The sequence below is a fragment of the Buceros rhinoceros genome, unplaced genomic scaffold (assembly GCF_000710305.1).
Source record: "Buceros rhinoceros silvestris isolate BGI_N320 unplaced genomic scaffold, ASM71030v1 scaffold16126, whole genome shotgun sequence".
Lineage (NCBI taxonomy): Eukaryota > Metazoa > Chordata > Aves > Bucerotiformes > Bucerotidae > Buceros > Buceros rhinoceros.
The window spans coordinates 1-16066 of record NW_010416123.1 but is presented as its reverse complement, the minus strand read 5'-3'; the positions used below and the strand labels follow the sequence as shown (position 1 = coordinate 16066).

Sequence of the window (16066 nt, the reverse complement as noted above, 5' to 3'; positions counted from 1 at the left end):
GCTGAACCTACTGAGACAATGCAAAAACTGCTCCACTTCTACTCATCTGAACTAAAAAGCATCTGATTTTGTCTAACGCATATTGACATCTCTTACCACTTAAAAATTAGTAACAAAATGATGAAAATGCAAAACCAGCAAATAACTCAATTATAAATGAAAAAACCCACTGTGATTCCTAGATACAAAGCTCAGAATAAATCACTGAGTGTTTTTCTACAAAATCTTTACAACAAGCAGTACCCAGGTCAGGGCAAACTAAAATTAAGCTTTAGTAGGTTACAGAATATTTTCTAGTTTCTTTGTTCCTGATCATTAACAAACAAGACTAATCATCAGATGCAAGTCTGCAGAAACTTACCGCACCAGGTCGAGGATTAGGGATTTCCCCATTGTATCGTACCCACTTTGTATGAGACTGTTCCACTGTAGCGCTCTGCATGTACTTTCCTTTCGAGAAAACCTCTTCTACAGTTGACAGATTGTATGCACACACTGCTGACAGCCCCACATTATTCCTAAAAGTTCAGGAATAAAGAAAAAAATTCAAAGGAGTAATTATTACTTGTAGCAACCACCTGAGACTAGAAGTACTTATCTAGGCAAAGGCTATACCACACTTACAGTTGTGGGGTGAAGACTCCATATATCACTGGTTCCTTCAGAGTTGAAGATTTCAGAATGAAAACATCATTGATAATATTGAAAATTAAATTCTTGTCAGGGATGGTACAAATCAATCTGGCCTTGAGAAAGGAAGTCCATTTTTTCTGCAAGGTCCTTAATCCTCCTTGGTCCCTCTTTTGACATTAAAAAAATAGAAAAGTGTTTGTGAGGAGAATCACCAGCACTTCTGTGTTTAAGAACCACTCCTATACAGTATGAAATTACTGAGCCCTGTTACTTTCTAACATTTCACCCATAGCACAGCAATCAATGGTAACACAATTCACAAACAGAAACGTAAGGAAGCCACAGGAAAATAAGCTGATTCAACAAAAATAATGCAGGATGGGTTCTATCAACACGTAGAGTTCTGGGACTTATAGCAGAATTATACTTCAGCAACATTTGAAAAATTGAGATGTGCAATGTACTCTTAGAAAAAAACCTGCATATTAGAACAAGTAAATTAAGTATGGAAGTATTATACTGCTCTTAAGAGAAGTAAGTGACATTACATTTGTTCTACGACATCTAAGCTGTGATTTAATTCTGCTATTGCAATACGCGCTTCAACTTGTCTGACATTAATAATTTCATTAGAAGAAATGCAGCAATGGCTTAATTCTGCAAGCAGTTACCACCTTTATTAAGGATTTTCTGTACCAAGGCCTAAAGTAGTGAAGATATACTGACTAGAAATGTTTCAAAGCATTTGACATTCAAGCTCTGTTAATTCTCTTCAAAAAGCAGGGCGTATTTGGACTTTTAATACTGCCCATTATCCAACACTGTTATGCAAAGTATTAAAGGAAATCTGCAGAATTTATTAAATCAGTTAAGTATCAATGCTTATAGATTTGCAAGCTGCCGTTGACTCTTATTTCAAACAAACAGCGCCAATAAACGTCTCATATTCCACGATACTCCTCTTTTAAAGTCTGCACAAGCTGTCAGTGGGCAGAGGGCCATACTAATAAGCCCCATGTAAACTTGCCTCCAGCTGCTTTTTTAATGGAAATCTCAAGGGCACTAACTTGTTATTGGTGTTTTGACTTCCATGTTTAAATATTAAACAGTAAAGTCAAAATAAACCATTTCAACCTCATCAAAATGAAACGGCTAGATAAATTTCCTGTTGGGGAAAAAAAGAAAACTGAGGAAATTGATACATTCCACTGAAAAAGTTTTTGTTAAACCAACATTTTCTACTGGAAAAAACCTCTTTCATGAGTAAGATTTTTAACCACTCCTCGTGTACATTTTAACCATGTACATGTACTCCTTACATATGTTTCAACCAATGCCCAGCCTAATACACAGAGGTTTAAATACAGCAAGCGTGATAGAACCAGACTGCTGGTGACCATCACATTCCACGGGGCTCTGGCAGTTCTAACAGCCTCATGGAAGTCCCATCTGCCACACCACAGTGGAGAGCTATTCTGCTGTAGACACAGCTATAGTTTTGTTTGTATACAGCTACTTGAAAGTTACTAGACCAACATCCTGTCCACTCAGCTCCAGACAAAGCCAGTTCTTCCCAGGGAGCTGTACTTAGAGTTGGTTGGGAAAAAAATACAAAGGAAAGACAGAGGAAACACCTTCTCTGTTGCTGAGCATTGTGGTGGTTGGTGCCACCCCGCCCCCCCCAGATGTGGGCAAAACCCTCGGATGTACTGAAATTTTACCACTGTGCAAAATTAAATAAAAGTATTTGTTCCCAAAGCAATAAGCAGGCTTTCTCAGTTCTGAAGAACTCATTGAAACAGCCAATTCACTAAGTTCAACCACTTCCATTTAGTTGGCAGTAAGTCCACGATAATAAAGGCTTTTTAAACACATACACACAAAAAATTCTAGTTAAATTAATAAATGTAAATTGAACTATGTCCCACCTTGCACACTCTAGCTATTCTTGGAATCATCAATTTTCCAACAAATTCGTACTCCACAGACACCTCGGTGAAAAAGAAGTATATCTTGTCATCTTCTCCATCTGTGCTGTTTTGATCTGCTCTTATCACATCAGCAAAAACAAAATTGGGCTCTACAGATACAAAAAGAAGAATTTTATATTCTATGAGACTACTAACCTGATTCCCTCAAGGACCCTCTAGGAGTCTGCTTTCACCCAAACCTCACTGCATTTCCCTGCTTTCCAGTCACTGACCTGTCTGTACAGTTTCCTGTTCATAATATGAATAGCATTTCTAAAAACACAGAAATAAACAAAACCACAAACCCTATGTGAAAGCACTAAGATACCTAAGAGTTCTCCATGGTCCAATATCTTTTTACATCCATGGTCTTCAGTCCATACTGAAGTATGGTTTTCTAATGGGCCTGAAGAGGTGCCCTCCCCTGCCTGCCTCTTCTTTATTTTAGCTATTAGCTCAAACACTAAAAATGACAGAACTAGTACAAGAGGTATTACAAAACTCACTATCCAGTGCTTTTTGGACATGAAGCATCTTTTGAAATATGCTAACTTCATGATTTTGGTCTTTTCCGGCAGAAAGCCACAGCCTCTCAGCATTCATAAAACTTGGCGAGTTTCGAAATTCAGGAAGTGAAATCATCAGTACCCATGGCCAGCTCAATTTGAAAACCTTTTAGAGAACAAAACCATTCTCCACCTTACTACATCACAACTATGCGGCATTATTGCAAAGATGAACAAAATAAAGTATAGCCCTTCAACGTCAAGTTGAAGCCTGTACATCCTGAAGCTGTTTTTATTGACAATGCTGATAAAAATCCTGAAATTTCAAAATAAGGGCACACCCTCAGTCAGTGTACACCAGTATAACAAAATCCATTTGCTTCGGATATTAGACAATTGCCCCTTTCCCCAGGTAAGACACTTAAACTCTCTGTCTCTGACTCTCCAAAGGGACTATGTCCAGCAATTGCTCCCGCACGAAAGGGGCCAGCCCCGAATCTAACGGCTGCTTTTCATCTTCCCTTCGGAGCCTCTCCAATGCCCCGAGAAATCTGGGGCTAACACTTTTCCTTGAGCCACTAATCTTCATCTGTAAGTGTGACACTGAAGAGTGAAAATCGGTTTGGTTGGGCCAGCTCTCACGCCCACTTACCATTAAGCCAAGGTATTGCATACTCTGTTCTCAGAGGGCTCTGATGAGAGTGTCGTGAAATGATAGGTTCACTTCCCAAGAAATTGTAAGAAGTCCCGGAATAAAGCTCCTCATCTTCAACACAAAACCAAATATTTTAAACTTTCTTATGCACTGGATACCAAAAAGGGTACATAAATACTTCAGGAGACTATGTAAGCTTAAACTTCCCACAGGAAAAGATAAATAAGGACTTCCTCCAAATTGTCCCAGACATGTCTCCTGTGTTTACACTTCTGCCAACCATTCTCAAGGCTAACACTTCCACGCTTGGGTCTATTATTGCTCTAACACTAGCAACTGGCAAAAGTCATCATTGTTTCTGCGGTACTTCTAACACGCAAACATACAGTTAACGTACAAACGTGTGAATTTACTTCAGACATGCCACAAAAGTTTTGGAAGTAATTATTTTACTCTCTTTCTATACCACTATTATTCAAACCCAACTTTAAGGAATTTATGCAGCAATGCAGGTAGCATGATCTTTTCTTTCTTGTTTCCCATTTCATGTAACTTTGAATTTTTTCTTTTACAATCTTCTGACAACAGCGTAGTGCCACAAACTCTGATTTCACCAAATCAAGATTCAGTGGTGTCTAAACATGCAGTAATATACTCACACTAAATACCTCACTCCCCTATTCTGAGTCGTGGATATGTCTTCAGGACAGTTAAAAAATTCTACTTATTAGATTTATTGAAATGACAGTAATTGATATTATGAAGGCAGTCAAAGCACATTTAGACTATCTGGACTAAATATGTTGAACACCTGAAAATTGATTTTTAAAATAGATAATTTTGAGGTTGCTTCCAAAACAACCTGGAGTTTTGATTTTTCCTTTTAAGAAACAGGCTAAGGTTGACTCTGTAAGTATTTTAATATCTATCTAGATACACAGTAAAAAATATGGACGCAATCTACCACTTCAATATTGAGAAACTGGTGAATGACAGAGAAAAGGACCAAACGTTTTTACACATAGTAATGAAGTATTCAAAGTCTGAACTTACCAACCATAACAGATGTGTAGCTTTGAGCAGGATCAAATGGACATCTGCCCTTACCATCTTCATTTTTACCTCCAAGTTCAAATGAAATTAAATTCTGCAAAACGTTAAGTTGAAAACCACAAAATAACTGTCAGCACTTTTTCTTTCAGCCACTTGACTCATGAAAGGTAACTGAAAAATTAACTCTAAATAATGGGCTATATCATCAACTTCCAGCATCGAAGGTATTTTTTGTAAGATTACAAAAGGCAAATGCATTTTCAGAAAATCTAAAGTCCAGCCGACAGAGAGGAAACGTGATCCTATGATTTGTGAGGGCAACAGAAGAAAAGAAGAGAAGACAAGAAGTTACATCCAAACACACCTCAAGAAAGAGCTCCCAAAAAAGTCAGACAGCAGGAAGGGCAGGAAAGTTAACTGATACATGGAAAGAGCTGGCAATTACTGAATTAGCCTGCACAAAACCTAAGAGTTTTAGAAATTCAGAAAGGCTTTCTGAAGTGAAAGTTGCAGTTTTCAGGATTATGTTAAATTGTGAGATGGGCTATCATCCAACTAAATTTTAAAATGCAACAGAGTACTCTGACTGCTACTTTATAAATTCCTTAAAAGAACAATGGAATGAGTAGGAGGAAGATGATGGAGAACTGTAGTGACACTACTGGGGATGTGATCAGTTGTATTGTGTAATGAAGACACTGGAGGCTAAGGACAATGACTTCTGGCAATGTTCCAGAGGCGATGGCAGGCAGACTTGCATGCAGGGGAGACAAAAAAGAATCATTACAAGATTTCTCAATTTCAGAATTGTTACGAGCTGCAGTAAGGAGAATGATACAAGAGTCAGCAGTAAGGAAATGGAGTTTTGATTTTGTGCCAAGACTTCACTCTGAAGCATTCAGCATTATGAAGCTGTGGCAGAGCCAAAAGTACAGACAAGACAAGCAGAGACAGGAATCTGAGAAATTTCAGGCAGATTTGGTAACGGGAGGAAGTGACAAAGAATGTCATTTAAGTTTTAGACATTGTTTTTATGCCAACACACAATGCACAGAGAATTATGAAGGCTAAGAAAAAGTAAATCCACAGTTCAACAAGATGAATCAATAATTCAATAATCACTTTGAAAAAAGGAACAGAAAGGTTTATTTCCACAGACTTATCATTACCGTGAGACAGTCTGGCACTGGAATTGAAAAGGTCTTTGGAAATGGAGATTAACTCATTGTTTAAATGAGCTGCCTTTAAGTTACGGTTGTTATTGGGTCAAAATATATGTACACTCTTACCAGGTAATCACACGTTGGCTGAAACGCATTGGTTCCACACACATAGAGAAAAGTACCATTCAGCTGTTGCAAGACACGCACGTAATTACGACACTCTGTCTGTAATAGAGGATAAGAAAAGGAGCAGTCTGATAAACCACAGCTTCCACATTCCAACACAAAGAAACAATCAAAATCTGTGCTGTCAGCACAGCTGTTGCCTCTGCTTCAGCTACATCAAGCCAGTAAAGCCAGGTGATACATTCACCACTGGGCTATCATCTCCCTACAATCTCCATGAGCTCTAGTCCGGCAGCATCTGGTTTTCTGCAGCCAGTAGTGCACAACTGACTCAGGACAACTATCAGGGTAGGATGACCAAGTACCATATGCTCGGCAGGGTGTATTCAAGTTGTTCCATGAAAGCACAAGTTCCAAAGACATATCTGATCCATGGGAACAACTAAACACAGAGCAAGTTTTAGCCTTTGTCATCCCTTGTAAACCTAGGTGAAACAGTAAGTGATAGGATTGTTTCTTAAGAGAGAAACCTCTAATAGCATTAACTACAAAGTCCTGTCACTTATATCTGTCCTTTATATCAATTGCTCCTGCATCCAAGGAAGCTTCTTAATTCCTTTTGCTTTGAAATAGAACAAGCAGCTTTAGCAAAAGCTTGAATAAAGGATACCTTAAATAATACCAGAGAAAAACAACTCGGAACAGCTACTAGAGAGAGGGGAAAAAAGCAGTATCAACAACATCCCTTAATTCTTGCCAGTACACAGCCAGATGCCACCACTGTTCCATAAGGTACTTAAAGTATAAGCACTTACTCTTCCTTCTTATGGGTCAAACCAGGTATTTCTGTGAGTGTGTGGTGGGTTCAGTATGGCAGAAAACTGGGAGGAAAAAAGAGCAAAACCAGTTTTCTGCCAGATGAGGTCTTTGAACAGCTGCATAAATGCTTTTTGATGGCACTAACCACCATAGCGGTGATGTGTGGGGTAGAGGACTGCCCATTTTAGTGTAAGAAACAGCAGTAGTAGCTTAAATACCTTTTGAAGCTACTGCACTATGCAAAACATCATAGCTATAACAAATTGCCTAGTAAAACATTACTAGTACAGTGAGGAAAAAGCATGGCTGGCAATAAGTGTGACTTACTGAACTAGGGGAAGGAAAAACAAACCACTGCAGAGGATGGGTGAAGATGCACACACCGCCCACTAAAACAGAATACACGTGCAAGAAATCCACATCTCATGTTCATCGTGGCTTTCTGTGAATATGATTATTAGTAACCCCGACTGAGCCTGGAGAACACAAATGACAGTCTCTCAGGGCATCCTGAAGAGGCAGACAAGGAGGAAAGGGCTTTTAAACACCAGCCAGACTTCTTCTTAGGACAGTGTATTGATGATAGTAAGTTCAAGGAAAGGCCACAAGCTGAGCCAAGGGAGAGAGTGCCCACCTTCATGTGGAGGAGCCCAGGAATGCAGGATGTCTACCAGCCCTGGACGCAGCACCCAGGTTTTATAACAGCGTGAACCAAAGAGGCTGCTCGTTTGAGGGTGCTTATGTCAAATCTCTGCAAGCATAGCATAGGACTGCTTTTTGTATTCACAGGGCTTGCAGACTTCCACTTTCGAACCTGTGCTAAAAGCCTGACCACCAGCAAACCCTCACTGTACCGTATCATTAAAAAAAGTGTCGCTCTACAAGGGGAAAGGTTCATCCACATACAGTCACAACCACCTCAAGTAAATCATTTCCACAGAAAGGCAAAACAGGCAAGCCAGCCTGCGTGTTGGCAGTTGTGGGGAGTCCATAGTTCCCAGAAGCACCGAGGGATCCCAGGGGCTGAGCTGCCTGCACTGACAAGTTGGCATGAGATCAGGCTGCTCAAATGCCAGGAAGCTAACTGAACAGTCACACGAGCAAGGTGCTACCACAAGGGGCACATCCACTGAGCACCACAATAAGGATGTATCTAGTTAGTGAAAAATACACTGGTGAAACAGCACTGGCATAAAAAATAACCCCCCCATCCTAAAGCCAACAAAATTAGTGGTCATTTTGTAAAACCAAACACAGCGGAGGAATTATTGCGATAACAAAACATAACAGTTGCTATCAATTACCTCAGTGAAAGCAATACTCGTTTATCATTTCAGTGGAAAAATTTGTGACATGAAGCACACATCAGGGTGCGTTCAGATTTTCAAATAACATTTACCAGCAAGAAATAATAAACTAAGAGTTAGAAAAACAAGGACGACTAAGCACGCTGCACTTTCTAAAGCTCAAGTTAATTAAAGAATTTAGGTAATTATTTGAAAATCTTAATTTCAAACAGTTAGAGCCTTTCTTCTTTTAACATCACTCCTCTTGAAGTGTAATGTATCACATCTTTCTCAAAGTTCAATAAAAGTACATACCTGTTCTGATTTGCCCTTGACTGCACATTTAGTCCTTTTTTCTTCTGTGACCTTCCAGTGTAACTAAGTGAAGAAACAAGCAACAAAAAGGCACATTCGAAGTATGTTAATTCAATTCAAGGTCTGAAAATCTTGGAATAATGAACAAAAAGAGGCAACCCTAAAACTATCTGCAGCAAATGCAAGCCATTTTGCAAGTAGCTTTCAAAGCCATTCTTTCCTGGAGAGGACACTTTCAAATGCATGTGCCTTAAGTGGGTCTAAACCACTGCTATTATCTTTCGGGTTCATCATGACGTTTCCCCTCAAATTGCTAATGAAGTTACATTATCATATGCATGAGAGAAATGCAACTCTTAGCTGTTTTAAATACTTCCCAGCTTTTAGCACTTCTCCATTTCATTCACACTTGAATGAAAAACTCTTGGACAGGGGATCGAAGAAAGTTTCTTGGACCAATTTACACTACACAGAGAAATACAACTTTGACAGTTACTCATAAAACAGGTTTTATATCCTGGTAAAATTGCCCACCACCACCACCCAGAACATTTTGTTCAGATTAAAAATCGTATGAGAATATTCCAAAATATCCTGGGTGGGACTCAGTGCCACATCTCTAAGTGTCAGCCTGTGTTGCTAATGGGATGAGAAGCAGGAGCCTGGGAAGGACAGAAAGCGATACAATGTTAGCAGACTTCTGCATGGGCTAATCTGCTGCGAGAAGACAGCATCAGAACATCCAGAATATTTCTCTGAGCAAGCTGTATCAGACCTGTCTGCACCACTGCTTGCTGTGCAGACACAGCTAGAGACACAAAACAGAAGCTGAAATCGAAAGGACAGGGCCTTCATTTCATTTGAAGCATATCTGCAGCCTGCCACTCCTGAGCAAGCTCCAATTTTGCTTCTGTTTCAGATTAGATTACCTCCTGATTCAGATTAAGAGAAGATGGCCCACACCTGATAATAAAAACATGTGTAAGAACCACCATTACGAATGATACCCAAAGTCCTTCCAGTCCAGCATCATGTCCCAAAGAAGAAAATACCTAAGGCGACACTTAATTAGTTGTTCATACCCAAGTTCTTACTTCTTCCTCTCATCTGCTAGCATCTTTTACTCTCTAGTGTCTTCCAGAAACAGAGCAGCTCACACAAGGATTTTCTCTTTTAGGTACCTGCCACCTGAAGTACTGATAGCAGGAAATGAAGTAAAATTCGGAGTGTGATTTTTACATGAAAGATACGTATTAAAATGCGTTACCTCGTGCTGCTTTTCAGCAATATTCACTGCATTTAATGCAAAGATCACTTCTCTGGCTCCTACATATAGAACGTCTTTGTCTTCACTTAACAGCAAGGTTGAATAGTTTGACATGTCTGATTCATGAAAATGTATTAGCTGGACCTCTGTTGAAATGAAAGAAAAATAGCAGCACATGAAGAAACACAATCGCTTAGGGTCAAGTTTATAGTTCATTTTTCCAAGTTATCCAACAGTTGTTGGATATCTTGAAAACAACAAAGGTTAGTTTGGACAACCCATGTAACAGACAAGAGACACCTCAGAAGCTTGGTTCAGCACAAACAGCAGCTCCCATCATCACCATCAAAATCACTGGTACCTGCTTTTTTGTTCAATTTCAAATGTCAAAACATTTCCTCTTGTGCTGATCCGTATAACTCACATTTCCTTAATTTTTTATCCACCTGTTAACACCCTTTTTTCTAACCTTCCATTTTATGTATCCACTGTCAGGTCCTTCCTCACCTTTTCCCTTCTGTGTACCCACCCCTACTGTAGAAAATCAGGTCAGTCACCACATTCCTTGCAACCGGCCCAAACAAATCTCTCAAAAAATCCTGCACCTTAGAAATCCTGCACGTAGAAGGTGCTGTTTGCACCTTCAACACTTCAGCACACTACCAAAGCAGAAAGAACACAGAAAAACTAAAAAGGAACTGTTTGCAGAGGGTTAGTAAGCTGATTTTGGAGACTAGAAACGAAACAAATACAGAAAGAAATAACATGAAGACACGGGGTGAAAGGCAGTGGAATGAGGAAGCATGCAGACTGGAACAGAATGGCTTGGAGAAAGATGACACAAAATGACTAATATTATTTTTTCTATATGTACAACCATAATGGAAAAATGACTGAAAGCTTGGGAGACCATATTTTGTACAAGAGACTACCACAAGATTAATTAACTGTGGCTTTTTAAGATACAGGCAGAAAACAATGTATTAGGGCTCCCAATTCAAATATTAGAAATTACACATTTTAAACTATAATACTCTGTAAACCCTTATTTTAAACTAGATTCTTATGCCTGTAATTTTAAAATCTTTTTTTACCTGGCAGGAAAATTTTTGGTAGGTGAGTGAACTGGTTCGTACAACTCCACATGTTCACTCCTCCACTGAACTATAAATTTCCCTTCCTGTTCACAGTAGGCTTCCCATATTTAAAAGCAACAATCTTTATCAAACACACAGGGTGAAATAGCAGGAATCAAAATAAATTCCATTTATTTTGAGGAACTTGGATGTGGGTCTGCAGTGCATTACCATAATATCATTAAACAGCAACTTGACAAATTTTAACTACTATACAAGACAGAAGTATCAAGGATTCTAAGTAGGAACTACAAGCTTTGTCTAGACCATTCTTTCTGAAAAGCTACGTCAGCAAACCACTAATTGCTATACCAATAAACTGGAAAAGAACTTCCTGCAATCATCTCCATAAATCAGCTTATTGTTACTAGGTTCTTAAATTCCATCTATCTTTTCCTACACTAAGAACGCTCAATATCTAAAATCTTTATTTAAGGATGCAGCTTCATACTGCCCACGTATTTGTTTGGGTTTGCTCAGTTACAGCACACTTGAGTAAATAAATGTTACTAAATAGAAGTAAAAGAGGACCCAAACACAAAACCTTTTAAGAGTTAAACCATCCATGCCACACAGAGGTGTAGAGCCGGGGGTGGAGGTGGGGGGCGGTGCAAGGAAGAAAAGATATTCACGGACAGCAGCAAATAACTACTCTATAGTCCTTGCTCTAGAGGTCTCGTCACACTCAGGCTAAATTATTATATGAAAAGCTAATGGATTCCCTGATCTCTATTGCTTCTCTTTGCACCACGTTTCCTGACTCATAACCTCCCAATACAGTTAGTGGATGTTTGCTGCAACTTCAGTTACAGGAAAAATAATGTTCTGTGAAAGATTGTTTCAGTTCTAGTAACCCTATAATGCTGTCAGAAGAGGGCCAAATGCTTATCTTGCCTTCATCTGGCGGTTTACTTAGCACACAGGATGGCTTAGTGTCAAAATACATCTCAATCTGAAAAAGCATAAAAAAGATTTCTAGCTGGAGAGGTGCATTTCACCAACATGTTCAGATTCCAAGTAAAAATAATTTGATTAAAACAAGATTCATATATTGTTCTTTCACTTGAAGCTTTTTCTCTTCAGCTGCAATGTTCTTCAGCTGAGAAAGCCAAATGCTAAATTCCTCCTATAAAAGATACATTTTTAGAACTTCTTGAAGGATCTGAAATCAATTAACCCAGTGCCTGAGTCACTTTGGAATACTATGGTCCTAAATATTTCATAAGCTGAGCAACGGCAGCAACACCTGACCAAAATCGCAAGCTGGCTGGAAGAACATACAGCCTCAACAAGTTCCAGATCCCACAGAAACCCTGAGCTTGTGGCAATGTCCCATATTACATTACTTAAGTTTCTTTTCTTACCTCTATGTTCCCAAGTGATCCTTGGTACTGGGCCAAATGCTACTGCCACTTCCAGTAACAGACCCAAAACTGCAGAAAAAGCACACAGATCCATCTTCAGAGTCCTTGTTCTTCGGGGCTCCTTGGATAACTGTGGCAGGTAGTACTTCTTTGGCAAAAGAAATGCAAATCCCAGGGAGTATTAGAGGCCACGCATTTCAGACCTTGAGAGCAGTACAACAAGGCAGGCTGGAACAGCCGTACAAGTACGTGATTTTCAGCAGATCACTTCTTCAAGGGAACGCACGTTTTCCAGGATGCTGCATACAGAGACTGCCCACACTCTCCACAGGCTGCAGAGCTTCTGAGAAGCGTGACTGAGTGCATTCTTCTATATTGTTGCAGAAATAAATGATGCTGTGGAGAGAGGAGGGGAGCAAGAAGTAGAAGAGAAAGCAAACCGAATAATGCCAAAAATAGCGCGTTGTATGCACTGATCTTGCAATACTTCCACAGCTGTCTGCACAGCTTAATTTGGTAAAGAGTACATTAATTAGCGAAGATTAGATTCTTAGACACAAGCCACATATTACATGGCAAATAGGCAATAATTGAAAGCAATCATTTCAATCTAGATTGCGGAGTATAAATATTGTGAAATGTCACTTACATCTAATGCACAAAATCCAACTTCAGTTAACCTATTTTCTTACTTTTAATAGTGAGTCAAAGCAAATTCCATCTCTCTTATAAATGGAAAACAAAGATAACAAAAAATCACTAAGTTCAGAGAGTAAAGGACATGAGAAGTGCAGCATTAATCTTATGCATCAGTTACACAAACCTGCCGCACCTCTCACCCTTGACATCTTACAAACAGAAGTGTCATTTTTAACAAAGTCTTTTCATGCTACTAATTGCACTCAAGCTGTGTGGGGGTACAAAGAAATACAGCTACAGAAACAAAGAGCTAATGCACTGCACACAAAAATCAAGGGAGGAAATGCTTAAATATTAAAACTGCTTGATAGTCCTATAGAAGTCACTCTGTCTCTAAGCCACCCGTTGTTCTCAGGCCCAGGAAAAGCTCTATCCTCAGCAATCAGCAAAAGTGTTGAATGTGTCCAGGGATGAGGCGTCTCTGGACAATCTGTTCCAGTGTTTCACCACCCTCATCGTGAAAAAAAATTCTTCCTTATATATACTCTAAATCCCCCCCTCTTTTAGTTTAAAACCATTACCCCATGTCCTGTCACAGTACGCTTTACTAAAAAGTTTGCCCTCGTGTTTCTCATAGGTGCCCTTTAAGTACTGGAAGGCTGGAATAAGGTCTCCCCGGTGTCCTCTCTGCTCTGGTGCCTCCTCTGCTCCAGGCTGAACAACCCCAGCTCTCTCAGCCCTCCCTTATAGCAGAAGTGTTCCAGCCCTCTGAAAAGAGATGCTTTCTGTAAAGATTTTGCACGTGTGAATTAGTTTCTTTAAGATCTGCGTTTGAATAAGGTAACTTCATCAATGGGGTTGTTACGGTAAGGGGGTTGAATTATATAGACGAAGTCAATCTCTTGGGTGAATTGAGAGCATGAAGTAGTGTTACTGGATGGTGTTTACAGCCTATTATGGGAACACTTCAGATGTATTTCTGGTGAACTCTTGTTTCATTTGTTCTCCAGGCTACATTTCACACCCCATTTAGTCACCTCGGACAGAGCCCAGAAGGATGTTCCTCTTACCTGTTTCCAAAAATCATGGGTCTAGCCAAGGTAAGAATGTCTGCATTGTATGTGGGATCATCTGATCTTTCGGTGTTGATTCCTCTAACTGTAAGAGTCCTTGAAGAAAGCTCTTGTTTGCATCTTTTGAACAAAAGATCATAGGATCATTTTGATTGGAAGAGACCTTTAAGATCATCCAACCATCAATCCAGCACTGTCAAGTCACCTCTACACCATGTCCCTCGGCACCACATCTACACGTCTTTTAAATATCTCCAGGGACGGCGACTCCACCACTTCCCTTGTCGGACTGTTCCAGTGCTTCACAACCCTTTCAGTGAATAAATTTTTCCTAATATCCCAAAGCCTAAACCTCCCCTGGTGCAACTAGAGGCCATTTCCTCTTCTCCTATCACTTGTCACTTGGGAGAAGAGACTGACACCCACCTCACTACAACCTCCTTTCCGGTAGTTGTAGAGCGGTAAGGTCTCCTTTTCTCCAGGCTAAACAACCAGAGTTCCCTCAGCCGCTCCTTACAAGTCTTGACCTCTGTCCCCTTGGCCAGGGGGGGTTGTTGGCCTTCTCTGGACACGCTTCAGCACTTCAGTATGCTTCCTGGAGTGAGGGGCCCAAAACTCGTCGCAGTATTCAAGGTGTGCCCTGACCGGTACTGAGTTCAGAGTGACAATCCCTTCCCTGCTCCTGCTGGTCACATTATATCTGATACAAGATGATGCTGTTGGCCGCCTTGGCCACCTGAACACACTGCTGGCTCATACTCAGCCAGCTGCCAGAGCAGCACCCACAGGTCCTTTTCTGCCAGGCAACTTCCCATCTATTCTTCCCAAATGCTGTAGTGCTGAGTCCCAAGTGCAGGATCCTGCACTCGGCCTTGTTGAATTTCATACAGTTGGCCTCGGCCCATCGACAAAGCATTTCCAGAATCCTCTGTAAAGCCTCCTGACCTTCAAGCAGGTCAACACACCCACCCAAATTGGCATCATCTTCAGCCTACTGAGGGTGCACTCAATCCCCTCATCCAGATCATTGATAAAGATGTTAAAGAGAACAGGCTCCAATACTGAACCTTGGGAGACACCACTGGTGACTGGCTGCCAGCTGGATTTAACTCCATTCACCACCACCCTCTGGGTTCAGCCATTCAGCCAGATTTTCATCAAGCGGAGCATACGCCCATGCAAGCCATGACCAGCCAGTCTCTCCATGAGACTGCTAGATTGAAACCAGCCTGAATTGATACCAGCCTGTATTGACACCAGGGTTTACCCTAACTGAGGTTCAAGACCTTGCACTTGGACTTGTTGAACCTCTTCTCCCACTTACTGCTTTCTACACCATCTTCCAGGAGTCTCCTCTGCTCCCATCTTCCTAAAACCACTCCTAGGTCAAGAGTCATTTAAGTATCTACCAGGAGGAGTGAGTGAACTTATCAATGACTAGATTACTGCATAAGGCAGGGGTGTGGGGTGTGAGAAAAGCACAGCGTTCTTTGCAGCAGGGCACAGAAGGTGTTAGATTTACACCATGCCATAGCCTGAGATGCTAGTGTGACACTGACAGGCACACCACAATGCAAGATAACCACAATCCCTAGATGTTATCCAGCACATGAGCAAGGGAGGGTTACTAAATCCTTAGTAGTATTCAAAAGGGTTCAAGAGTAGCGTTTCTCTGTAGCATTCAGGAGTGAAAAAAAAAGGTGAAGCTGCAGCAAGAACACTTCTCATGACAAGCATGATGCTAATAGCTTCTCTGGGAGGGAGAGGCCCCAGGTTTCAGCAGAGGCAAGGAACCTCTGGGGAGAGCAGCCAGCAGATCTCCTCAAACACTGAAGTAACTTGGCTGAGTTAGACGATGGATAAATATATTAGAGGCTTTTACTCCTGCTTTACTAAATGATCACAGACAATGTTAAAGAGAATAATTAAAAAATCTCTTTTATTCATATAGATCTTTTGTCTACTAAGAAAAAATCCACATGAAACCACAACTTGCTCAAACTGAACTGTGACTTAAATAATTTTTTTCCTTACTTTTTTCTTTCTTTCCCCCCCTCCACC

The 16066-nt window shown here is 40.4% G+C and overlaps 1 protein-coding gene across 1 annotated transcript in view; it reads right to left on the bottom strand.

Moving 5' to 3' along the window:
• SEMA4D (sema domain, immunoglobulin domain (Ig), transmembrane domain (TM) and short cytoplasmic domain, (semaphorin) 4D) overlaps nucleotides 1-12387 on the bottom strand; it is a 21141-nt gene extending 8754 nt beyond the window's left edge. Inside the window, exons 1-9 of the mRNA XM_010137702.1 lie at nucleotides 12294-12387; nucleotides 9794-9939; nucleotides 8527-8589; nucleotides 6107-6205; nucleotides 4818-4911; nucleotides 3762-3875; nucleotides 2562-2713; nucleotides 625-800; nucleotides 362-518 (exon numbers count right to left, since the gene is read on the bottom strand). Coding sequence (XP_010136004.1) covers nucleotides 362-518; nucleotides 625-800; nucleotides 2562-2713; nucleotides 3762-3875; nucleotides 4818-4911; nucleotides 6107-6205; nucleotides 8527-8589; nucleotides 9794-9939; nucleotides 12294-12387 — 1095 coding nt within the window. The remainder of the gene's footprint in view (nucleotides 1-361; nucleotides 519-624; nucleotides 801-2561; nucleotides 2714-3761; nucleotides 3876-4817; nucleotides 4912-6106; nucleotides 6206-8526; nucleotides 8590-9793; nucleotides 9940-12293) is intronic.
• Between the last annotated feature and the right edge of the window lie 3679 nt (nucleotides 12388-16066).